The 26,967-nt window shown below is 42.8% G+C and overlaps 1 protein-coding gene across 1 annotated transcript in view; it reads left to right on the top strand.

The window, feature by feature from the left end:
• Window positions 1-26,967, top strand: part of DCC (DCC netrin 1 receptor) — a 357,209-nt gene that overhangs the window by 205,802 nt on the left and 124,440 nt on the right. The window contains exons 8-9 of the mRNA XM_065656469.1: window positions 17,058-17,214; window positions 23,407-23,561. Coding sequence (XP_065512541.1) covers window positions 17,058-17,214; window positions 23,407-23,561 — 312 coding nt within the window. The remainder of the gene's footprint in view (window positions 1-17,057; window positions 17,215-23,406; window positions 23,562-26,967) is intronic.

Below are 26,967 nucleotides of genomic sequence, written 5' to 3'. Positions count from 1 at the left end.
GTTTTGTCTTCTGAGTTTAGTGTGAATTTCTCAAGGTTGGAAAACATACCGTCTTTTTGCTGTAAATCTATATTGCAAATCTATAATATATATATAATCTATAATCTAAAAAATCTATAATGCAGAAAATGGTGTATGGTTAAGGAGTGGCTTGCATTAAGCAAGTCTTTTTTTTAACTTTATTTGAATATATGAATTTGAAACTATGTCAAACCGCTCCTTTTTCCTTTAGGGAACATCATATAAATCCAGGGAGTTGTTGTAGCTGCGCTGAGGAGTTTTTCTCCTCCTGTGACATTTCCATTCACAAGGAAAGAGAAACAAACATTTAATATTATCTGTTTTCCTCAGGAGAACTTGACGAAGTTCACTATGACTTACCCGCAGTTGGGTTGTGTCTTAAATTGGGTGTATTTTACACCCCTTAATTTGCCACAAGTGACAACAAAAGCCAGAATTCCCTTTACCCGTCCTGGTTGCCTCGTTCCCTAGTGAGAATTAATTGACGGCAGGCAATGAAATGAAGGTGTATTAATCCAACACCGCGCAGTTATGAGCAGCCTTATCTCTTTAGCTGCTTCCTAATAAATTGTTAAAGGAATACGGTTTAATATTGTGTCTCTGCTGATGGCCACTGTCTTGGATGGGACGCAACTCTCCCATCAGACGGGGACTTTGTTTTACTGCCTGATGCTTTTCTTTGCCTGGGTTAATCCAACCTTCTGAGCTCGTTGAATAACCAGAAGTAGATACTGTAGTAATGTATTTATTCTGCTTTGAGTACGTTGAGGGTTTCTACACGACATCCTCAAGTGACTGTGGGATTAGGCCCTTGGCAACGCGGTGTTATTTTCATTGTGAACCGGGCAATATTTCAGCGCCACAATGAGAAAACACAGCGTGAGTATGTAGTTAGCGTCCTGTGTCCCTTTGTGATAGCCACAGACCATAATACATTCATTTTTCCTGTGGATTCGATGGCTTTCAGCTGAATATGCATTAACAGCGCCAGTTGGTGCGTCGTGTCTCGGCGTCCCGGTTGAAAACGATCCCCGCTTTTAAGGAAAACTTCCCCCTCGTCACTGCGTACGAGCGATGCCAACAGAAAGGGAATGAGGCGAAAATGGCTGCTTTTGGCTGTCGAGAAGATGGTTCGCGCGCGGGAGAACGGCAAACGTTTGCCAGCGACGTAATGCGCTCCCCAAGAGAACCGGCTCTTGCATAAGTGAGCAGCCTTCGCATGGAAAGGTAATTCCATAAATAAGCAACCAAAAATGATTTTATTTCCTTGCTGCGGCTTTTCTATAGGACGAGCTGGAGCGGGTCTATCCGTCGTCAGCCAAGGAGGTGCAAAAATCCTTTGGAAATGAGTTTAAAAAGGGAGTTTTTAGCATAGAGGCGACGCGAACGGCTCTTCAGGGCTGCAAAAAGAGCAGCAGCCTGGCGTTATCTCAGGCCCTCGCGGTGGATTATTTACATGCAGATCAGCGGAATCGCTCCCGTATAGATTAACTCGGGCCTTCAAATCGCTTGGAATGGCACAGGCCGCAGCGATGGAATTCTGCAGGCCTCTCGGCTGGATTGCCTTTCCGCTTGGGTTCACAGGTTTATAAAAATAAGGCAGTTTGTGTATTTGGGGCTAAATGGAATAGGCGTGAAGGGATTTTATTCGTCTGATGGAAAAGTAAAAAAAAAAAAGGCGTTGGAATGTAATGATCACGTTGAGTTTTGAGAGCTCAGACCCGCCGCGGTCGGGACGATGGCTATGCCGCTCGTTAACCCCGTCGTTCTCATTTACCTTGGGTTTGGCACCTATTTTTTGCAGGCTTGTTTAAGGACAGGCATGTGAAATGGTTTCTGTCCTGAGATTTTGATTTAATATTCTGGTGATGAGCCACAGATAATTTTCTGTTTAGAAACCAAGACAGCAGAGCTCTTTTCAACGATGCGGAGGGGATTTGTTCCGTTCTTCTTGGGGTTTTTTTCATGGTTTGTGCTCCTTCTGTTTACAGGAAACGTTGATAGTTTGGGGGCTTTTTTGGCTTATTTTTCCCTGTCATCACGCAGAATCATTCCTGCGTTTTTGCTCGTTCCTTCTTTATCAGAGAAAAGTAGCATTTAGTCAGCGAGGCCGACGTGAGCGGTTGCCAAGAGCTGGGTAACGGAGTGATCTACAGGACACACGTAGACACCCTGTTGTCTACTCACCAAGCTCTGGACCAAGTCTTGACCAAGACACCTCCGTTGATACCACGTGAACATCTAAAATGCAACTCGTGCACTGTATTTCTTACTTCTCTTCGCAGTCGTTATTCCGACATGTAGGCGGCTTTCGTAAACATCTCCAAGACTTTTCGATGCCTCTTGTCATCTTAATCTCTTCCTACAAGGAGACCCATAAGCTGGGACTGCTTAGGAAGGCTCCGATCTCGTCTCGTGACACCACTTTGCGTTTCCCATCTGTGGTAGCGAGGAAAACTTCTCAAGCAGTAGGAACCTCCTCAGGCGCCAGCAAGATGTTCTTCCCTGCTTGTAACAGCCGCCAGGATGGGATTTATTCTTGTTATTAGATTTTTTTTCCTGTCTTAAGGAAGCTCGAGGGGTGATGTGTTCCTCATGACGCTAGGATGTATTCTCCTCTTACAAGCTGTCTTATTTTCAGAGCAAACAACTCCAGTTTTCTTCTCCAGAAGACGATGGATGTGGCTCCTTCTCAGGAGCGACGTTGGATGGAGCAGGTAATGGCCGTTGTGTGCTCGTTGCCCTTGTTCTCATGAGCTTCCGATACAGCGAGACAGATTTTTCTAGTCCTTAAAGTGACCAGTTGCTACCCTGACATTGCTGAGCACGACATGATATGACATTTTTACATTATGACACCCCAGAAAAGCTTATTTGTGTGTCTTGAATACCTGCAAGACGCATCTTGCGCTTTTTCAGCTCCTCAGGGCTCAGCGTAGCTATCAATTACTTTGTACAAATTAACAAGAAGAAGAATCTGTATTCTCCTCATCTCTTCCTTCAACTCCAGGGTTTGTACAGACAATTCTCCAGGTCTTTTATTTCATTCTAACACATACATTTTGTGGAGAACGTGTCACCTGTGCTGTCGGGATCTTTGTCACCACAGTCTGCAAGGAGTCGATCAGTTTATAAGAACTGGGTTATTTGTTATTATTTCTTTTTTTTTTAATGATGCCTCCTTTTTCTCTCTAAAATATGTTTCTTTTTTCTTATACGTAAAAAAAAAAAAATCCATTATGTTTCCATTTCTTTTCTGGCTGCCTTGCATTTTCATTAGTTAACTCGTTACGCTAGTAGCACTTGACTTTCCAGAATTCATTAGCAACAATCATTTTTAAACATAAAACTCCTGCTTTATACTATATCTCCCTTATTGTAGGGAATTCATTTTTTTTCAGCACGACCCATAAAAAGATTTTCTTAAGTTCTCCGAGTTCTTGAATCCTTTCAGAAATGTGTTTATTGCTTCCTCCTTCCATAAAGTCTGACTCATTTGTCTCTCTTCGTAAATAAAACATGAAAAGTTGAGGAGCATCGTAGAAGTAAAAAACCTGTTCTCGGAACTATGAGAAAATTTCATTATTCCCTTAGTCGTTCGACCGGGGAATTTCCATTTTAAATCGTGGAGCTTGCAGAAAGACACAGGAAAGGAAAATGCTGCAGGTTTCGTCTCCATTTTGCTGGACAGCCTTTCCCGCATGGCAGAACTGAAGTTTCAGACCAACTTGAAATTTTCAAGGCAAGATTAAACCTCCGTAAACGTCTGGACATCTCAGACGACTTGGAAGTGAGTTATTTGGAGAGCTCGGCGATTTCGGTGGCACAAATTGTGCCGATTTGGGTTTGAGCCGACGCGCTTTTTGCTCAAGAACCCGGGCAGTCAAATATTTAGTTCCATTTTCCCATCAGTGAAGAGCTCAGTTGAAAAACCTTCCGGTTCTTGAGCTGACTCAATCACGTCTTGTTCTGTTGCTTTGGTTCAACTTTGACGTTATTAATAAAAAGTGACGTTTTGAGCTGTTTCCCTTCTCCATCGATGTCTCTCTTCAGTTCTAACGCTCCGTTAGGGCTGCTTGTCGTTAACGATGGCAGAGCTAATGAGTCGGCCCAGCTGGTTTTGGTGGGGACGATGGAGCTGGAGGTTTGTTCTGATGGATTCTCCTTTTCTCCTTGAAAAACCCCTAAAGGTCTTGGGCTCATCCGAATGCAGCAACGCATCTCTCTCTCTTTTATCTCCAATTTCTTCCCGACGCAGGAAAAACCACTCGTGTCGGGCTCAGAATAATAACGCGGAGCACGGAGAACCCCGTCGGTATCAAAGCGTTCTCAGCATCGTTCAGTATGAATCAGGACATCGTCGTTCATCCTTCCAACGTCAAATATTTCCCTGTAATTTTTAGTTCTTCATAGATTTCGATGGGCCTACTTTGTACCTTTTAAAAAGAAGGAGTTTGCCCTTGACTTGAGGACAAAGAGGTGCCGAATCCTCTCAAAACAATTCTGAGAGGTCTTAATTTTTTTATTAAACACTTTGTTTTCTCTGCTTTTACACATTAGAAGACTATTCCCCCCGGTAACAAACTTGATGTAATAAACTCAAAGCAAATTAACTGTGTTATTTTAAATTCTCGTTCGTCGTACGATCAGTCTTGTAATTTTCAAAGGAAACAGTGTAAAACTTGCAAGACTAATAATCATCATTATTATGAATAATGAATCCTGAGATGTTATTACACAATAGAAGACACCCCCTCCCATGCTGTGTCTTACCGTTCAATTATTTAAAGCTCCCTGACAATTATAAACTCACTTTAAATCTGTTTTATACGATGAGGAACCGTAACCCCAGCCACAGCAGCTTTCTTCTTATATTATTTTATTTTTTTTTTTTTAGCATTAGAGTTCAAAATAAAATTCCATTTAGGATATCAAAAGGAAGGATTCTTGCTTTAGTCCTCCAATCTTTCTGCTAAGAAACGCTATTTTATTTCAAAGCGACGTTTCGAACCAAAGCGCCGCGATTACGTTCTCCGAGGAACAGAGCGGGGGGGGAAGAGGACGGTGTCGTCAACTTCTTAAAGGAAAAAAAAAAAGGCCCTAAAAATCTGAATTATGTATTAATATTTGTCAAAGTTGATAAGAATTGTGTTGCTACAGCTTAGAGCAAAAAGGCCTTTGTGGAAAACTTAAACTAGAACATGTCAGAGCTGCTCAATTCTCCAGCACAAGGCAGGTATCTCAGCAGCATCTCTCCCCGATTTTTAGAAAAAAACAGTGATAAAATAGCTGTGATTATTCAGAAAATATTTACCATAGCAGTGAAGGGTCTGTCTTAGAGCTTTTAAAAAAAACGGGAAACTTTCTGTATAGAGAGTTGGGTGTAAAGAGGGGTTTTATGTGGTTCTCTCCGTGGATTTTTCTTCAATAATGTGTAACTTGAACCAAAATATCTTTTTCCGCACAGTAGAATTGTTTCCAGATCCATTTTTGATTCCTATAGGAAGTAAAACAGTTTCCAAATTACGTATGTTTCTTTTTTTCCTGTACTCAGATATTCGTCCCATTAGATCCCGCACGTCGTCCTCGCAAAACACACAATAGCGGGTGGTTCGCCAAAAAATTGCAACCAAATAGGTGAGAAAAAGGTGGAAAATTACAGGTGATTGAAGAGAGATTATTTTAAGCCGGCGATTTTTAAGATGCCACCGTAACTACCGCTATTACGTATAATTCTTTTAGAGTCTACGGCAAAGTAATGTTCACAAAACTCTTAGTATCGCTACACCCCGCTATAAATGTCATTCCTGTTTTCTAATGGGGCGCAGGGAGTTTCATTAATGTCTAGATTAGTTCTGCTGCTTTCTTGCTTTTCTCTCTAAATCCAATATCCGAGGAAATAACTTACCTTGCGAAATATTACTATATTTTCTCAGCGTTTCCCACTTAATAATAGTCTGAGAATTAGTATTCAACCCATCCGATGGCTATTTTTTAAACTCGGGAGGTAATGTTTAGAAAAGAAAGGGCACTGAAATCTCTGCTGACTCGTTTTTTTTCCCGCGATTTACCGTCGAGCTTTTAATAGGTTTATTACAGATTAAAGGCACTAATTCTCTCAGGTTGGGAATCCTCTTAATTACTAATTTTGTTGTCCGTTTTGTGGAACAATTGTTCTGGGAACCTACTCAACAGTCGTTGAGTTCTTGTCGGAGCCTTTTGATCAATGGGGACACCGTATCGTCACTAAACTTCTTTTATTTCCCTACTCTCTCGAGAAATTGGGTTGGAATCGGCCAAAATACAGCAGCTGCCTCCAGGGATGTAAAAGGCGGGCAGACGGGTTGATGGTTAAGCTTTTTTTCCTTAAAAATCCCTGTTAAAGATAGAAATTGGCAATGAATTCATACAGGGGTTTCAATCTAGGGCTTAAATATTTGGTTTGTGGGGTAAGGAGTTTTACTGGGTTTGTGTCTGGCCATTCCGATAGTCAGTGAAATATTTAATTTTGCGTTCAGTCTCTCTTTAGGACCAGTTACCGTCGGTGCTTTGGTCTCCTGTGGTTTATCCGCAGCTGTGATTTCACTTCCCGAAGCCGATGGACCCCAGAGGGCGGTTGACACCAAGAAACCCTTTTGGGGTTTTGCTCCTCTGGTGTCTTTTGAGTCCTGGACCTTCCTAAAACACGCACCAGGATGAGTTTATATTCCGACTTTTCCTGAGTTCGACATGAACAGATCCCCAGGTCTATAATATAGCAGCTCCTGAAGGTACGTGCGTGGTGGGATGCTGAGCATCCCCGCTCGCCTCGGACATAACCACCGCCTCATCTCATCATGAAAACCTTTTGCTGTTAAAAAAACGGCATCTTTGCAAATTATTCGTATGCCGGGCACAGCCGTATAGTTGATTTTTAAAAATGCAGGAGGTCAAAGTAACTGCAAATCTTTCTCTCTTAAAAGCGCCGTCCTCGAGGTACCTCGGCGTGCGAGGCGCGTCTCGCGCCTGGAAGTTTTCCAGCTCCGGGATGATTTTGCTTACTCTGAAGATTCGCAGGCTTTATTAAACCAGTCAGTTCTAGGACACAGGGAGAGGAAAAAAAAACAATGCACAACCCTCTTATCCTGGGTAGGCAGAGCTTTTCCTTGACGTTAAACACGTCTCCGTTGATGAAGGCCGCGGCTCGTTGGTTTGCGGCAGACTCGTCGTCTGGCTCCTGACTGGGTTTTGCTGCTGAAGAAATGAGAGTGGTGTGAGTTGTACCATCTAAGTGTCCATCTGGCCACCTCTCGCCTTCCATCCTCTTTTTTTTGAGTTAGTTATTATCAGTTGGGCCGTTGAAAATGCTTCTAGAAAGATCAAAGATTTTGGATTGATTATATTTGAATCAGAACCGCAGCCCCTTGTCTTTGTTCCTCGGAGCATCCGAAACAGCGTGAGCTTGGAACACCCATTTGAGGTTTGGGTGCTCCGATGTTGGGTGGACTTTTCATGGAGACAGATTACGGACTTTAAACATTTCCTCACATTTAGAGACATCAGTCAAGACCCACCTCTAAATCTCTTTTACCTCAAGTTAGACTCACAGCAACACGGAGCCACCCAAGTCCAACATTTAGGACCAACGACGCCTTCAAAGGCCTTGACTCAACCGCTATTTATATGCAGAATAAAGTAAAATCTCTGAATTCTACTGAACACAACCTCAACTGCTCCTACTCGAACCCCATCGGGTTTTGCTGATGGACACTCAGGAGCCTCCAAGTCTTGGGTCAACTCGTGTGGAGCTTCATTTCAAGGGCAGAAATTCCGGGGCTGGGGCCTCCTCACCAAACCCGGCCTACGCTGAGAGCAGGACTTAAAAATCCGCTGCTGCCTTTAATATTTGGGCTAAAATCTCTGCTTTCAGAGAGAACGGGACAAAGCAGGTCCCTCCAGGTCAATAAGGTGTTTTACAACTGCTTGAAAAATTTAAATTCCCAGCTAGGAAGGGACATCCCTCCAGGACCCCCCCTAGAGCTTTGCTACCAACCCCTGGAAACATCTGGATTATTTAAAGTCTCACTTTGCGCTTTCCAGGGAATTTGGACTCAGATGTTTCTCTTTTTGTTTATTTTCAAGCTGGATGAGAGCATTTACCTCACCCAATTTTGCCCAGAAAATGATGGGCCGGGTAGAAAATTCAGAGTGACTGAATTGATGTAATTCTTATGGCAGGAAAAAGATAGTGGTAAGAGCAAAATATTTGTGGTGCCTGAGCAATTGCAGATGGAAAAAAAAGACCTTTTAGGTCCTCATCCGTCTCTTTCGATACTTTTATTCCTGGGAGATCCGAGCATTTCACGTTACTGAATTTACTCGCACGTTAACTGCTGTCTCAAGATAAGTGATTTGGGAGCTTTTTTTTTTTATTGCCTGCCCGAGGAATGCTGGATGTTGTGATTCACATCAGAAGAAAGCCATGAAAAATAAGTCTAATTATTTCTTCGCGCAGATGGGAAGAGATAGGAGCAGTGCAAGAGAGATGCTGAACATCGTGCAGAGGTAGCGGGTGAACCCGAGACACCTGAAATCCGAGCAAAATGCCCTTGCACAACCATATTTCGGGTTTGGAAACGGGCTTTTTGCTGCCAAAGCAAGTCATGATGCTCAAGGTGATGCTCGGGCAGTGGAAATTCTCTATATTTGGTCCGGTTTTCCAGGTTTAGCGTTGTCTTCCCGTTCCTTATTTCCTTCACGCTGTTTAGCTCCTGCTTGGGAGATGGTTTTGTTAATGTTTTTGAGGTCTTTTCTAATTACCAGAGCGTATGAAGGTCTGCACAACCCTGAACATATTTGGGTTCACAAATCTCCGTTTTTCAGATGAGGAGGAAAGGTGCAGAAAGATCCACCTCAAAAGCATCGCCATTAGTCGTAGTTTTGATAAGTAATCCTCTGAACAAACCCAGCAACGCGTGCCGCCTTCTGCCAAAACTTTGAGTAACGTCAAGAACTAAAATTAAAAAAAAAAAAAAAATTAAATTAAAAAAAAGAGCGGTGTGCTGGTGGGAGCCTGAGCTACAGAAAAGGACTAATTTGTTGTGTAGTATTTGAGAAAAACGAGGTGCCTGAGGATAGAAAGCACAAGAACTAACAGAGTGAGTAAATACCTCATTTAGCCCCATTAGGGGAAATGCTGTTAAGAAAAGCGATGCCAAAGCTTTCCGTGGGATTCTTAGCTGGGAATTTGAATTTTTCAAGCGGTTGTAAAACACCTTATTGATCTGGAGGGACCTGCTTTGTCCCGCTCTCTCTGAAAGCAGAGATTTTAGCCCAAATATTAAAGGCAGCAGCGGATTTTTAAGTCCTGCTCTCAGCGTAGGCCGGGTTTGGTGAGGAGGCCCCAGCCCCGGAATTTCTGCCCTTGAAATGAAGCTCCACACGAGCTGACCCAAGACTTGGAGGCTCCTGAGTGTCCATCAGCAAAACCCGATGGGGTTCGAGTAGGAGCAGTTGAGGTTGTGTTCAGTAGAATTCAGAGATTTTACTTTATTCTGCATATAAATAGCGGTTGAGTCAAGGCCTTTGAAGGCGTCGTTGGTCCTACATGTTGGACTTGGGTGGCTCCGTGTTGCTGTGAGTCTAACTTGAGGTAAAAGAGATTTAGAGGTGGGTCTTGACTGATGTCTCTAAATGTGAGGAAATGTTTAAAGTCCGTAATCTGTCTCCATGAAAAGTCCACCCAACGTCGGAGCACCTAAACCTCAAATGGGTGTTCCAAGCTCGCGCTGTTTCGGATGCTCCGAGGAACAAAGATAAGGGGCTACAGTTTTGATTCAAATATCCCAATATTGAAAATAAGATATTTCAAGATTAAAAGCCAGCAAGTTTGAGAAGCTCAGACATACCATAATGTTTCTTAAAAGAAATAGTTATTTCTCAGAACGAGACCATCTCATGCTTTCAAAATTTCCCCTCTATTATTTTTTTTTTTGCCGGAGCAAAAACTATTCTTCAACTTTGTCAAATTCACAAATAGTTAGTTTTAAAGCGAGTTTAATTTTTTGCTAATGAAAAATAAGGCGTGAGCAGCAGGAGGGCTGATGGTCGCAGGGATGAAGACGACAAGAAACTGCTCAGGACCGGTGGGAAACAGTTGATTTTCCAGCCGCTCTCCCTTTCATTCCCAGAAACGGCCGCGGCCCCGCTGGGTTTCACGTACAGAAATAATGAACGTGCTCCCGCTCTCCTGCTGCGTTCCGAACACCGCAGATCATGACAACACTTACGGTTGCTATTTAACACCGTTGCTATTTGCCCATGAAACGCCTCCCAAGTCCCTCGACTGCTTGAAAAATCTTTATTTCTGCTTTTTCCGCGGGCGGCAGCTCTCGTTCGGCGGGTCGGAGATGCCCGACTAGATTAACCGGCCGCCGTTTCCTCCGGGAGCGTTTGCGGGTGATTGAATTTCTTGCAATCAACAGCCCATCGCCCCTCGGCCCCCGCCCCGTTTTTCTTGGTGACTAATTGATGCTGACAGATGTCACCTGCGCGGTGAGCTCTGAGCGCCAGAGCTCATCAGAGGTGGGTTTGCCTGTTGGTTTTTTGTGGTTTTCATTTTTTTCACAGCGTAGTGTCAGTTAATTAATAAGATCTATTCACTACATGAACGTAAGCAGCCATTAAGGCCGTATTTGCCATTGATTTTTTTCTTTCTTGCAAATGGGAATAGTGATTTTCTCAGCGGTAAAAGGGAAAAAAAAAAATGGAATATAATACACGGACAGATGTGCATAGAAAGGGAGAAGTGGGTGCACGTACCGGCCTGGCTGGGAACTGGCCGAACTGCGTCCAAAACAAGCTCAGGTATGAAAACAGAGATGTTTCAGATTTACTGCACTTAGTGAAATGATATTATGGTCATTTATATCACTTATAGGTGACTTTTTAACATAAAATAGTGGGTAGGGACTGTGCAGGCCCAACAGTGATGGGCATGTGGTTGTTGTAGCTGCCAGTCTGGGTTACACCAGATACTCCAAAATTAAGTGAAACCACAAAAACGTCTTTGCCTCTGGCAAAGCTCTTTGCCCCATTTCTCCTGTGGTTGTTATTGCGTAGGGTGGAACTATCAAAATCTCCTCGAGATTTTGTATTTCAGAGACATTGGTGCCGTTTCCAAAGCTTTATCGGCCTAATCCTGCGAGGCGCCGGGTCGGGAGCGAATTCTTCGTTACGGTAACACCAGGCGTTGTTGACACACGTAAATTTGGGTGATTTATGCTAAGGTTCATCACATCATAAAAGAGGCATAATAACAATTAGTACTGCGTGACTTGTTCCTAAGAACATCATTATGGCACCGAGTAATAATGAATTATCGTGCGAGGAGCCAGAAGGGAGGAAATACGTACGGCAACGCGGACAGATCTTTTATTTGCCAAATTAGCATCGCTACATATGGGTTGAAAATCTCGAAGCAGATGCTGATGTACCCTGACACTCTGACGTGTGCTTCGTGTAAAACCTGAGGCGTGCGAACGCATCAAACGGCGTTTGGAGGGTGAATTTGAGCGCAGAACGCCCGGAGAAACGCGTTTTGAACGCACCACTTTGTACTCTATATTGTGTGATTAATTGGCTGGATAAAAACCGGAAAGGCCAAATTTTGTAAATGGGCCCCAGGAAAGGTAACAGGAGTTGCTTGTGTGGAGAAGAATATTTTGTTTGACCGTAAGTCGTGAGTAACTTGTCCAATCTGATGCTGATTCGGGACAGTAAATTACATCCGTTGCGTATCTCCGTAACGCTCATCTGATAGAACATCTGTTTTTATCCCAGCTGTTGGAAACAAGACCAAAATTCAATTATTTAATCGTCACACCAAAACGCCATGGTTCATTTGGTTCTTTTTTCTCCATTTCGCCAGTTCTCATCCATTTAATCACTTAACGCGGGACGATGAGACTTCTTGGATCCGCGTCAGGCCTTTCCTTGGGAACGTCTTCCCACTGCGGGTTGGCGTTGGGTTGTAGAAGTGCCACAGAGGACGAATGATAAAATCCATTAATTCATCATGAAATTTCCGATGAAATTTTTAACCGCCTGTGCGAAATGCAGATTTTTTTCCTCACGTTCCCCTCCCGAGGCCTGTACTGGATGGTCTAACATCGGTGAGGCCTCCAGACAGGTAGGCCCCAGAATCCTTGCGCCGAAGGGTGCGCCGCCTTCCAAAATCACGTTTTTATGGGCACAAACCCTCAATTTTTGCCTATTTTCCTCAATTTTTGGCTATTTTCCTCAGTCTGTAGGGAAGCAGGCCTCTGATTATTGTCCCAGCCTGCATCTGGAATGCGTAAGCTTGTGGATTGCTTCGATATTCCGAGTTTGTCTATTAATAAATGAATCTTCCAGCGTTAAAGTAACGCCGTGAAAATGCGGCTCCTCGCGTCTGCGGGTCTCGGTATGGTCTGTTAAATTAGAAGCGATTAGTGATGTGTTACGAATTTAATATAATTGCAAATTCATATTTGCGTGAGAGCTAATGCAAGGTAAAATTAGGCTCTACACTCCAAATTTGTTTTGTGTAGAGTTCTTCAACTGCCTTCCCTAATATACATTAATATTGATTTTTTTTTTTTTTAAGGAGCATAAATTAAGATTTTTTTTTTTTTTAATTCTAATTTTTAAAATTTAATAAAAATGAATCCACCAAAATTGATCTCTCTTACGGATGTTCTTTAAGGATATTTTCCTGGAAGAATGCCTTGTTTTTAGGTCCTAGGTGTTAAATATACAGCATTTTTTGAGTTACAGGTATTCCTGCAGCAATATTTTTTTTTTCTCACTTATAACTTTCACAGTTTGCTCTACGGAAGGTGTAAGATGGGTCAAAAAGGTTCTGGGGGTTGGAAAAAATACTGAATTCCGTGAACGCAGGAGTGCAACAAAAGGCTGGATTGACCAGGTAGAGCAACACCAGACAATAAGCACGTATTTAATGTTATTTCGGGAATTAAAATTCCGTGGAAATTGCTTTTCCTTTCAACACCAAGGATTTGGAGGTGAGAAGCGATTCGTGTTGTTGCGTCATACTTGAAATTCATGCTGTACACGTTAATTGCTAAACCCGAGGAAAATATCACGGGGGGAGCGAGGAAGAGGCTTGAATTAATGCAAAGGTTTATATTTTAGCTTGAATAAAACATCTTGGGTTTTTTTCTGAAATGAAATACTTCACTTAAAGCCTGAGCGTTATGTTTGCATACATTCAGTCAAGTTTTCCAAAGTCTTTAAAAACTGAAATATATAAAAAAAACATTGCTATATTATTAAAAAAAAGTCCAATCAAGGGATTGAAGGAGTCGTTAGAGGGCATTAAAAAAATATGTTGAGGTCGTATCTCTGCCGCAAATTTTCATTCGATGTCTTGAAATGTCATTTTGGCCCCAGGGAACGTGGGATATTCAGGGAAGGTGTGATTTGAAGCGTGCGGTTGAAGACCCTAAGTGTGATAGTTTTGTCATTTTTCCTGCAAAACTATCGAGTTTCAAATCTTCTCAGCAAGCTCTAATTGACGGAATTTTAAAAGTATAGGTAGCCTATAGTGTATGTTGTTCTTTTAACAGACTCCGAGTGTAGAACTGTGGCAATTGCTTGAATAGTCTTTGCTTAAGTAAGGTTTGTAATTAAAGAAATAAAACCCACTAAACGGATGATGTTGTGAACATTAATCGCTTCCTGTGAGGTGTAGACAGTTCATATATATAGTCCCGTCTCTTTCTATATTGACTTATCCCCCTGAAAAATTAGTGTATATTTAAATGTAGGCATGTGGCAACGTGGTATAACAGGCTTAAGTGTTCTCCATGAATGAAACACGAGTAATTAACGCCATTTTAATTGCTTGAAAGCAGAAAAGCCAAACTCATCTCTTTCAGTTCAGGACTTAATCCTCAATGCAGATTATCGGGGTATCTTTTAGATCAATGTTAGTGACACCCACGAGCAACATTTGCTATATGCACAGCAACTTCTCGACTTATTTTCCATTTTAAACTTAAAACTTCTTTCCCTTTTCTGTCAACTTGGTAAATATGTTAAAAAAAAAAGGCAAATTAATATTTTTTTTTGTACAGAGGTAGAAAGACTGTGCTGAGGCCTGTGTGTGTATATACAGATATTTATGTGTATATACAGATACATGTGTGTATATATAGACATATATGTGTATATATAGATATATGTAGTCCCTGTAAGCACTCGAGTGAGAACATGAGATGTTTTCTAACTTGGATTTACAGGATTTGCACCCATGTCTTCTTGATACCAAATCCTTTGTGGGATATAATTACCAGGATGTTTTTTTCATTCATTTATCATCTCTTGTATATCCCACGTAAGCTTTTGCTGGTCTCTAAAAACACAATTTAAAGGGTAGGTCTCGTTGAATTAAGTCTCATATTCCTCTTATTTTTAAATATTAACAGCCCATGACCGGGTGCATGGGAAGCGGGGATGAAATGGGACGTCACGCCCGATATTTTGCCTTTAGTTGTTTTAAAACCCCATCAATATTTGGCCTCGCACATGTTTTATAGCTGTATTTTGCCCATAAAGGCTGTAAATAAGCAGGACATCAAGCATATTTCCGCATTTTTTAAACAAGTTTGCTTTAGGAGCGCAGGGACCGGTCCTACCGGCAAAATAATAATGCCACAAAACTCACAGCTGATTCTGGATTATAAATAACGGGGGATTTGGTTCTGAATTTGAGGTGCTCCGTTTGGCTTCCCGAGTGGAAACGCGAGCATCAGTTCCTATCGGGCCGATATTTGGACCTTCTCTGGCTGTAGAGACGTTTCCACGTGCGGAAAATGAATCAGTTTTATGCTCTCGGCGCGGAACTCGATGATAATTCACGCCAACACGAGAGCGGGGAAAAACGCACTTTCCGGGGAGTTAATATCAACCAGATCAGGCTCAAATCAGCCCCTGTCAGACTCTGATGAAGATGCTCGAACCGATGGCGGATTGAAGGATTTAAGACGTTCCTCGCCGAGATAATTTCGGGTTATATGTCTCTCTGTATCATGCTATTGTACTGGATATGTTTGCTATTCACTGGTAGCAACAATAAAACTGGAATTGCTTTTGTCAGTGATATCTCTATAGAGTTTACTGGAGGAAAACACACGCTCAGCGGCCTAGAGCTTCAATCCCAATCTTGCTGCTTTTCGCCTCGTTTTTTTTTGCTGTTCTTGTCATAAGTTGACACGCAGCTGCATCCGCCAGCACGGGATGGCTTCACCTCTAGATTTTAGATGCTTTTTCGGCACGTTTCAAGGTAGATTTGGTGGTTTGAGTCGCTCTACGGCCTCCATTGTGTGTGTTGGGTAGATGTCCTCATTTTCTTCGGTGGAGAAACCACGGACTGGGGTGTTTTTTGGGGAGAACTCAAGAGTTTCTACAGACCCTCAGGTGCCAAAATAGTTAATAACGGGGCTTTTTCTCAATGGCCGTGTTTGGTTTAAGCACCAGAACTCAACGGAAAAGGCCTTGTAGGGTTGTCTGTGTGGTTTTTTCTAATCACGCCCTTGGTACTTCTTGTTAAAAGACGACCATGTACTTATGCTTATAATACATGAGTCAACATATAGAATAGAACAGAAGCTCAAATCTGCTCGCTCTGGTCGTGAAACAAAGCGTCGCTGTGATATAAATGTACACAGAATTAGACGTTAGTCTTGTGTTTGCACATTATTTAGATCGGTGGCCCGTGACTAAGGGCGCTAAGCACAGTCTAAGTGCAAATAATGAATCGCAACTTCGCAGCCAAAAGAGCGGAGACGGTGGCTTAATATTTTCTTTCAACACATCATTAGGCTGGAAATGCCACTGGGAAATCCCTTAATTCCCTTTGGCCTTGGAGTGATCACGGTAAGTAAGAGGTAATAATATTTGTTATCAATAATATCAATATTAATGGCTTTCAATAATACTTTAGGGATAATGTAAGAAAATGCTGTTAGTATTCAGTGAACGTCATGCGTTTTACATAAAGCATAAGCTATTTAGATAATAGAACGCCGTTAATGATCTCACAGTAAATTAATGCTACTAATATCGCTCACAACGTATGCGTAGAGATTTACCAAAGAAGATTTGCAATAATGAAAAAAATAAATTGCTTTTTGGTTCACTACCAATATGGAAAACCTGCTTTTTAGAGCTGGCGTGGCCCGTGCAATTGGACCTTCTACATAATTTTGGCCTTCAGAGAGATCCTTTGGTGATTGTGGATGCTCCAGAAGATGCGTGTGTTAAATCAGGAGGCAGCTGATCACTTAAAGTAGTGTTAAATACATATTATTGCTTTCATTGATGTTGACGGGCCAGCTTTCACGTTGACTTGGTGGGCAGCAATGAAACCGTTACACTCTCTCAAGAGTTGATTGACTTCAAACGTTCTGAAATTAATTTGACCAATTTAGGCACTTCTGGATTTTGCACATAGACCAAACCCGTTTCCACGTGAAAAGGTGTTAATGTTCAGTCTTGCTGCCTTTTCCTTTTCGTTTTGTCCCCTTTTGATGCAATTATCGCGCGTTGAAGCGCCTCGCTGAGTTTCTGCTCTTCTCAGACCAGGTCGGTTTGTTGGCTTTGGGTTTTGAGCAGTAGTTTGTTGCTTGTTTATGGGGTTAAATCCTCCTGCTTGGGGCACGAGAGGCAAAACCCGTGAAATGAGTGAACAAAGGGACGTATCGCACTGATCACTCGTACAAGGAATAATTTAGAAGTCTTCCAAGGACGCAGCCTACTCGAGTTTTGCGCGTTGCTGTTCACTTTAGAGTATGGTTCAGGATGGTGCGTTTTAAGGTGTGATTTTACTGTTAGTCTTTTTTTTTCTCTCTCTCTCTCTCTCTCTTTTTCATCCCTTGTCATTTTATTCACGCTTCTTCCACGCCGCCTCGGCCCTTTGTTCCGTAACACCTCAGCCGCCACCACGGCGGCGCCTCCCGCCACCTCGCTGACTGACTCCTCTCCTTCCCCTCCAGCTGTCCCAAGTTCCAGTGTCCTCCCCTCTGCCCCCCGAGATGTGGTCCCTGTTTTGGTCTCCAGCCGCTTTGTCCGTCTCAGCTGGCGCCCGCCTGCAGAAGCCAGAGGCAACGTCCAGACGTACACGGTCTTCTTCTCCAGGGACGGTGTCAACAGGTAGGCCTCAACGGACCATGGCCTCCTAGGAGAGCCTGAGGTCTTCACGAGTAGCTTGCAAGTGGTTCTCAACCTCGTGTTCTTCTCCCCGTGGTAAGCGTGACGCTAGAAATGCCTCTTGTTGCCGTTTTGTAGACATCATGTCAAGGTTTATTCAACGGTGGTCATCATCTTGGTATGAAGGACCATTTGCGTTAAAGAACCATTTGCGTTGAAGAACCATGTACATCGAAGGACCGTTTGCGTTGACAGTAATGTCTATGGATCTTATCTCCTTTTGCTACTACTTGACCGTCTAATATATTGTTAGCTCCATGTTTTATCTTTCATCTTCCTCTGAAGACGCAGGCTCAAGCCTTCTTTGCATCGCCGGCAGAGGCGAATTAGTTGAGCCGCAATCAGCCGGAGAGTCGGACGGTTTTTAGAGTGGTGCGAATGGTGGAAAGCCTTGAAAACAGCCAGGGAAGCGGGTTGTGAAGATTCTTATGTGATTGCAAATACCATGGACCGGCCTGGGCCGTTCCAGCCCTGCGGATTAGAGCTGCACAGCCGATAGCCCTTTTGCGACAGCGACACTGCAGATTGGTTGGTGTTTGCATGATTCTGCATCACATAAGCTCATTCCGCACTCACGAAGGTACTGCGTATTTATTTGAGTTTTGGTTTATTTCCCTAATTTCATCAATGATTCTGTGCCTGAGAAGAATCGCGTGTTTTTCTCTTCCTATACATCATTATGAGGAGCTCATTTGATGTATCATGGCCTGTATTGTCCTTCCTCCGTCTCGCAGGCAAAATTTCCTGGACGCTCACAAGCTTCTCATCTTGGTCTTCAACAAGGTCCAGCTTTCTTTTGTAGCCATGATGTGGTAGTTTGAACTGTTTTGAAAACATCAGAGCTGCCAAGCAGCTGGATCGAGTCATATTTAGTGCCAGCGTTGGGTTGGACTCGACGATCCAGAGGGTCTCTTCCAACCAAGATGACTCTATAATATTCTAACTCAGCCTTTTAGTTTAGCAGTGAGGAGAAAATACTAATATTCTCGTATGAGGCCTTTAAATAGTGGTGTTTCTGAGATTAAAGTTGTAAAAAGAGTTCAGGCATTATGCTTCCAAATAGTTTTTCTGCCAGAATTTCCGTGGTGCTGCTCAAAGTCCTGAGGACCATAAGGTTGACTTAGTCCCGTTCCCAACTAGTTGCACATCTGCTTAAAGAGCCGCCTGCTGAAGAGTGCGGGCTCTGTTTTCAAACAACTAAGCAAATAAATAGATAAAACAAATAAAAATTCCACTACGCTCCCTGCAGCAAGACTCAAGATACCACACTTTTGAATACGCACCTGCCGTCTTGCAAACTTAGAGACGAACGATGAGAGAAAATAAATGTATAATTCCTTTTGAAACCTGCGTGGAGTTCCTGAGTCGTTTACTGTTTACGCTCGATTTTTACAAAAGAGCCGTTTTTCCGGTCGCAAAAATAAATATGGGCTTTGACGTTCACCTCAGGGATGCAAAGGAATTGTCGAAATTGCTTAAGTCTGGAGCGAGGGTTCAAGAGCGATGAGGATTTTTGTGACATCTGGCGGCACCACCCGGACCAACGCAACCATCCAAAAAATAGCCTCCCGTATTTTGAACTGTAGCATAAAGGATTTTTTTGTTTAGCTCGGCTTCTTCAAAGAAACCCCTTTTGGAAGCGGTTGCACTTCTTGCCGTAGCAAGACGGGAGATGCTTTTTCATCTCGGCGCCCGGGCCGGCGTCCCGCGTGGGATCAAACGGTTTCGCCGCTGCTAAAGGGTGATGGGAAAGAGCACTTAAAGGTAAAAGGCGAGTTTCTCAGCAAAAGGATAAAACAAACCTGAAATCCGTTGGGGAATAAACAAACAGCCAAGCAACACACCTGCGCTCAGGGAAGGTTCTGGTCGAGATGAAAGTTTGGATTTAAAAGTGAGATACTCGATGACATTTGCTGATTATAGCGAGCAGTTGATGAAAAACTCAGCAAAATAGATGTGTTAGGAGATAGTAGCTCTTAGTATGCATTTGCTTGTGCTTATTTTCTGTTGAAATCTACTGGAATATAATAGTAAAAAATAACGCTTGCATTGCAGTGGGTATCACTCTTCAAGGTATAGACATGTACGCACGCACAAAGACGATAAAAATCAATCCTGCCTCGCAGAAGTGTTTCCAGAAGAGAAAGGAGCTCATTCAGGTTTCAGAGCTCACTGAAAAAGAAAATATTTTCTGTGCAAGTAATAAGGTCATCGGAAAGATTAAAAATGCAGAGTTTGCCAATGCAAGTCTCTGCCTTTTTTGGTTTGTTTCCCACTTTCCGGCTGAGCCGCTGCCCAGATGGGAACGGGGCCGTCCTTGGCTGCTGCCGCATCTCTCACTGTTGATACTTTAATTTTAATTCTTTTAATTATTTTTTTTTTTTAGCTGGAGGTGTCCTCCAGGTGGGAAGCACTGAACCCATCTCCATCCTCATCCTCCGGCGTTTGTGTCCGGACGTTGCCCGCGTTTAATTGCGAACCGATTTAGAGTCGCAATTTTTCGTCACGACTATTTGCAAGATGGGCCAATTTCAACCCAGGTCCGAATTTTGATCCGCCGTTGATGTTGAGATTTGCGCTCGGCCTCGCGGTTGGTTCCCTCGGCTGGTTGTGCTTCTCGACAATTGATTCACGCAGACATTTGATATTTATGTGGTAGCGTATTAGTCACCCCAGAGGAAGACATTGTTTGTTTTTGCTGATTTGCTCCTCATCTATCTCCAAAGCCAAAAAACAGCTCCTCGAATGCGACCCCAAGTCACATTTAATTACCTGCACAGAGTTCTAAATGAATTCTGCCTTCCTGGTGAGAATTTACATCACTGTGATTGGATTTTAAAATTTAATTTGCGATTAAAAATTCACTATATTTATAAATAATGGGAAATATTTATAAGGTAATGTATTCCTTTTTAGCATTTTAGATGAGATGCAAACCCCCAAAATACAGGCTTGCAACCTTTGAAATGTCACAGTGGCTTAAATAATGGGTCCTGGTTCGTAACTATCCTTCTTTTTTAACTTAGTAAACATTTTTCCCAATAAATGAAATTAAATGCTCTGATCTTAAAAAAAGACAAAGGAAGGAAACGATCCTGGAAATCAGCAATATTACAGGTGATCGTAAAACCCTTTGACAAAGGGCTCTTTTGCAAGATTGATACCAGTTTTCTTTTGGGGACCAGTTTTATTTTTAGTCGAACATCCGCTTGTTATCAGTGACTAATTAATAAATGAGTTTATAGTCACGACAAGCTAATAGATTCTTCCAGTTTAGCTTCCTGAATGTTACAGAGTGAGGGAACGAATCAAGGGACCACTTAATTGAACACAAAAACTTATTTTTGATTAAAATAATTCAGCTGAAGTCCTAAAATATCATTCCCAGCTGATCCGTTTACATTAGTTTTGAGGTTTGCTTGTTTTAGTCAAGGACTCGATCTTATTTTGCGGGAGAATGATAACGGGAGATAAAGAACTCAAGGCGGTAAAAGTCCATCCATTTAAAAATTAATCGTGTTCATTTCGCAGCAAAGAGCATTAACACGACTTGTCTGGCTCCAAGTAACTAATTAGGTGTTCGAAACATTAGAAGAGCATTTGTTACACACCTAAGAGATATATGGGAGCTGTAATTATCTTTTTTCCGTGCTGATACCGTAATGTAACACGATCTTCAGTCACTGGAAATTACATGTCGAAGCCTCTGTTTTACAAGAAGGTGGATGACTTTAGTCAAGGTCTTTTTATTTTTAGACTGTAATTTATGGCCAAGACGAGTTCGAAAAAGAAAACCCCAAAGGTAAAAGTGACCAAATCAAGGCTATTTGGTGGGGTTTAGATTATTTCTGTATCTGACCATGTTGTGAGGTGGGACGCGATGTTCTTGGGCTGGTTTTGCATCTCAGCCGGCCCGGAGGGAACGCTCAGCCCTTTCTTTTGCTTTATTCCACTTTGTCTCAGTCCTGGGGTGTTCGCTTGATTATTATTCAGTCTTTAATTAGGAAAACCTGGAACTTTTTTTTTTTAAACAGTCCATTTCTTGCATTTTTTTTAAGTCTTGTGCTGCCCTGTGGCTTCTGGTGTTGCGTTCGGAAGATGCTCCAGATCTGATAGCTGGAAAACTCAAGTTATAGGAAACAAAACATAGAAAAGTTTGGTTTTCTCAGGGCTCTGACGAGGTTCACGGAGGGAGCAACACGCTGGCTGGCCAAGAACGGAGAAAATCCCCTCCGTGATTTTTCAGCATGGGCTGGGGATGGCCCAGAGCTCCTCTTCCCAAACTGGAAGCCATTGCCAGAACATGGGGTTGAACTCGAGCTAATTAATCTAGGAATGGACTTGACCCATGATAAGCTCATTGGGTTCATTGTCTTGAGGCCACCCGTGTCTTTGGGTGGTCGTACGACTCCTGGTTTGCTCAGAGAAGTGTCCTGGGAGATTTGGTGTCACCATGGAGATCCAACGGAAGGTGAACTCCGAAGCTGCTGAGATGACATTGGAAGATGAGAAGCTTGGATGGTTCCAAATGGCCAAGGCCACAACGCGATGCATCAAATTTAGGGCTGAGAAGTGGAGCGGCAGCCCTGGATCTCCTCCAATGGGTTTTTTTCCATCGCTCTGCAACGTCCACATCGGATACAAGACGGGCCAGAATTTCACGCCTCGTCTGGGCACTTCACACCTGCGTCCCGATGGCACAGGACTGAAATGCAGATTGGATTTGGCTCAAGAAGTCGCTCAGCAGCAACGTGAGCTCCGAGGGCGCCAGATACGTGCATGGTTTAATTTTTTTTTCTCTATTTCGTACTAAATAATGGGGAAAGACTCACTGAAAAAATGCTACAAGCCGTAGCACCTCTCCAGGCTTGCACGTATTTATCACCGCAGGTCCCAGTGTCCCAGAGAAGTCTTAAAACCGAGATCTGAGTGGAGTTTTCTTCTATCGCTTCATCTCCTTTTTCTTCTCTTGCTCCTTTACCGCTATTTTGGGATTGAAAGGTGGTCTTGTTGCTATTAAAAAACCAAATATATTACAATGAGATACAGTTGCCAACATCAGCTGCAGCTGATGTCTCATCATCGTTATTCGATTCTGTCTTAAATGATTTTTTTTCCACAGCATGAAATGTTGTTGTCAGCTATTCCGAGGGCGTTTAGGAGGGGAACGAGACACGCCGCCCGTAATAAATCGGTTACAAAAGCAATTTTACCTATTTCCGTTTGCAGATTGTCCATGAAATGAAGGATTTCATCCTATTTAGGCTCCGCTTTACTGTTTAGGGATTGTGTTTTTCCCGGATAATCCCACGTTAATGAATCTCGGTTTATATCTTCCTCAATGAGCAGGCCCAAGCCACGGCTAGGCCGAGATTTGCTTGACGCTAGGCCGAGATTTGCTTGACGCTAGGCCGAGCTTTACTTGACGCTAGGCCGAGCTTTGCTTGGCGCTAGGCTGAGCTTTGCCTGACCCAAGGCAGAGAAGCCAGCGATACCCTATAGCTCCAGGTGCTTATAGCGCCAGGAAAAATTATAGTTAAATGGGCTTTATCCTGATGGGAGGATCGTGTTCTGTGCGTCTCCCTGCCCAGGAGACCACACTGACCAGTTACCCCAGCACTTGCCACTGGGAGCAGCTGGTGGAGGAGAATCATGGAATGGGTTGGGTTGGAAGGGACCTTAAAGATTTGGATTTAAAGATTCTGGATTTGCAGAGCGATCCGAACCCTGTTTTAATTAACTGGGTGTTTACACTCCAATACGCATCTCCCTTCCTGTAGCCAAGATGTTTTCCTTTATCAAACAGCCATTTCTTTCCATCAATTTTCCCTTTTTTTTTTGTCATATTAAGAAAGGCAAAGAACTGATCCACAACAGGCTTTCTAAAGTGTTAAAATACAAGGCTTTTTTGTAGCGCTCGCAGCATTCCCAGTGGGATCCATTACTTGAATTAGGCTTTTTAAAGTAAAAATCAAAAAAAACCCTACAGACAAACCAACCTCAAGTTTGATAAGTAACCGTACCTTGCAGGCTACTCACTGCATAAATAAGTAATGCTTCAAGATGCATTTTGGTGGGGGGTTAAAGTGGATTTTTGTGGTAATTTTTGCGCTTTTTTTGTTGTGTTTTTTTCAGGGAGCGGGCGGTCAACACGTCTCAGTCGGGGACACTCCAGCTTACGGTGGGCAACCTGAAGCCGGAGGAGACGTACGCGTTCCGCGTGGTGGCAAACAACGAGTGGGGACCCGGGGAGAGCTCGCAGCCCATCAAGGTGGCCACGCAGCCCGAACGTGAGTGCGACACGCATGGAGTCACCACCACGAACCCGCGGCTCTCCCGCTACATTCATTTAAGCTTTTCATATAGCCGTTCATAGCAAAACCACGGCCCGGTCCTTATACAACGAGAATTAAAACCTTTCCGCAATTTATAGCGTTTTTGCAGAGCTGCGCGTTGGTGGTTCGTGTCGTGGCTTTGATGGCGACGCAGCCCGTCTTCTATTATATGACGTTATAAGTGATATCCAGAATTACGCCGCGGTGCGTAAGGAGTTGGTTTTTTTACAAGGAAACATAAGAAACTTCCTGCAAGATGGGAAAACTTTCCACTGCAGTAAACATATTGTGTTTAAAAGCCTTTTTTTTTCTATTAGGTGATGTTTAGCAGTAAGTGTGTTTTCTAAATCTTTGGAGCTGGTGGAGCTTTTCAGTAGCACTTTTCTCTTTCTATGTGTCTCGTTTTAAGTATTATCGAATATTAATTTAAATATTCTTAAATATTAAGTATATTTAAGTTACTTAATATCTGAGCAACCTGATCTATTTGAAGATGTCCCTGCTCATTGCAGGGGGGTTGGACTCGATGACCTTTGAAGGTCCCTTCCAACCCAGATTATTCTGTGATTCTATTTGCACGTGTCTGGTCCCCAGAAAGGAGAGAAATTTCTTCTGTCAAAATCCACTCCTCCTCTGTAATAAACCGGGAAATCTAACGCTTAACAGAAGCACAGAAATGATTTTACGTCGTTACGCGTTGCCACGTACAGAAATGGCACCGAAAGGCGACGTTTGTGCGAAAACCCGTCGTTGGGTGAAGTTACCAGCTGTGCTGGAAACCCCCAAAATGTGGGGTTTTGCCTCGTTGCCGCGGGTAAATTGTTGCCGGGAGCGGGTCGAGGGGGTGAAAATGGATCTGTACAGGGGGTAGAGGAGAACAGGAGCTTGGAAAAGCAAATCCTGGGATAAAACGAGCCCCTTGAGGTGCTTTTTGAGCTGTTGAGTTAAGTTTAGAGCCCCAGGAAAGGTGCCACATCCCCTGCCCAGGCAAAGGACGTTGTGAACAAGGGGAAAAGGGACCTTTCAACTTCCACTGTTCTCTGTTTTTTTTGTCTCTATAGCTTTATCTATCGCAAAACACAAATTTTACTCCCTGTCATCACTTCCCAAAGCCCCAGGAGCAGTGACGTTGGTGAAATGTCACCCGAGACGTGCCGTTTTCTGATTTTCTGCGTGGTTTTGCATTTTCAATGTGTCCGATTCCTGCTCTGAGACGACTCTGCTGCTCGTTGCACTTATTTGCAGTTACGCAGCTGCCACGTGAGGTTGTACCCCAGCTCTTTTTTGGGGAAAAAAAGTCTTGAAAATGAGTCTATGAATCTTTTGAAAGGAAAGAATGAAGTAACAAACCATCGGCATCATTTCCCTATCAGTACTTTATCTCTGCTTAGACAGACGTGCACAAATAATTCCATGATTCTGTGCCTCTCCAGTTGGTTTTTAGGACAGACATAACGGGAATTTAGTCGACTACGACTCGAATTGAGTAGAATCTCACTCATTATATGTAGATAGAAGTGAAGTCTGATGTTCGCGTGGCATTCCTAGATTTAAAAGAAGTTCGTATAGATAATATCTGCCTTCTAGTGGGATGGGCAATGGAAATATATATTATACTAGGACATATGCTGAGGTGTGTGAAAAACATGTCAGCAATTTCCTCGCAACGGTGTATTTTAATGTAAATGTTTAGGGCTCGATTTTGGTTTTGGCCTGTTTATAGGTTTGCATCGATATATTCATCTTATCTTATCTTATATTCATCTTACAATAGGATCCTGAGCCTTTCAAACTCATCATTACAAACATATATGTGTACAGAGATTTATAGTCCCTTTCAGGCGGAACAAATTTGTAACTAAATCTGACTGAAAAACTCATCACAATTTTAAAAAGTGGAAAAATACGAATTTCTGCATACTTGCTGTTTTCAAGCACGTGTTGGAAAATTCTGTAGATTGAGGCCTTATTTCAAATCTCTGATTCCAATGGAAAAAATGCACATATACACGTTTCTGTATATGTTTGTATTTCATATATGTGATTTTATATGTATTTAGAGAGGTAAAATAACGTTTCAATCGGGAAAATGCCCCAGGGAAAAGTAGCCACTTGTGCTCTTACCATCTGAAGCTGCCACGGCTGCATTAAATGCAATGTAGACATTTGAAATATCTTTCCTATTTAATAACTTCGAGATTTCTCTCAAGGATCAAGTTTGAGTGTGGAGAAAATATTGCTTATTGCTTTCCATTTTTCTTTTTTTTTTTTTTTTTTTTTTTTACATTTTTTTCTTTTTGCTGTTGACCAAGTTATCTGATCATTTGGAAACAAGTCTCAGGTCCTGGGAGTCAGTCGGGCCCTTTTATAACATACCGTAACTATTGCACGATAAATTCCATGGCTGCACAGAAATTGAATTTCCACATTCTTTGGAAGTATCCGAAGTGTTATGCAATCGAGCATCGTTAAAGAAGAAAAAGCTGATGAAAAAGGACATCTGAAATTCGTGTCTGTTTGCCAAAGTGCACACATTTGCTCCGTAATCAGTTTAAAAGATCAACGCAAGGAGTTCCAGCTTTTTGAAATAATCATCCAGAATATATGGGCTGGATTTATATGAAGGTTTTTGTCCTCAGATTAACAGCCCCCCCCTTCTTTATTTTATTTTTTTTCAGTAACCTACAACCCCTTTTTCTCTGCCTTTATGGTATATAATTTCACTACAGGATTACCAGTCTGGATTTAAATCCCCGCCTGCTTAAGCCATGTCTAATCTTTTCATGCCACATGTGGGGACTTTGCGAGTTATTATTTGGGCTCCTCAAGATGCTGCTAAAGCAGCTCGGGAGCAGAGAATAAAGAACCGCGTCTATGAGGATTGAAATCGTCCGTCCCGGCTTTGAAAACGCTTCCCTGCTGCGGGACCAGCTCCCTTCTCTTCCCAGCCCTCGGGAATTAAAACCGGTTTTTAATAAGTCTCCGTGATTTGTGGAGCGGTTGGGGAAGAAGATGAATAGGAGGGGATGTTGCGCCCCAAAAACACTTGTCGGCATCACTCCCGCTTCATAAAGTCGCTTTTTATCATCTCCCTTCGAGTGAAATCAATTTAGCGCACACCGACATCTCGACTTCTAGCCCAGGGCTTTATAAGGAATAATTAATTACTGGATCTTTGTGAAGTATTATAACTACTTAAGAGGAGCCCAGCTGTGCCCCCATATGTCTCCCCATCCCGTGCTGGGCTGCGAGGGGTGAATCTCGGACCCTCCAACGGCCTGAAAATGGCAATTCTGAACCCAAAATCGAGAGATTTGGGGTGGATTTGGGAGCCGCTTGGGTGGCTTTGGTCACCGTGATC

Source organism: Caloenas nicobarica, chromosome Z (assembly GCF_036013445.1).
Source record: "Caloenas nicobarica isolate bCalNic1 chromosome Z, bCalNic1.hap1, whole genome shotgun sequence".
In the NCBI taxonomy this organism is placed as follows: Eukaryota; Metazoa; Chordata; class Aves; order Columbiformes; family Columbidae; genus Caloenas; species Caloenas nicobarica.
This window is presented reverse-complemented; position numbering and strand designations above follow the sequence as displayed.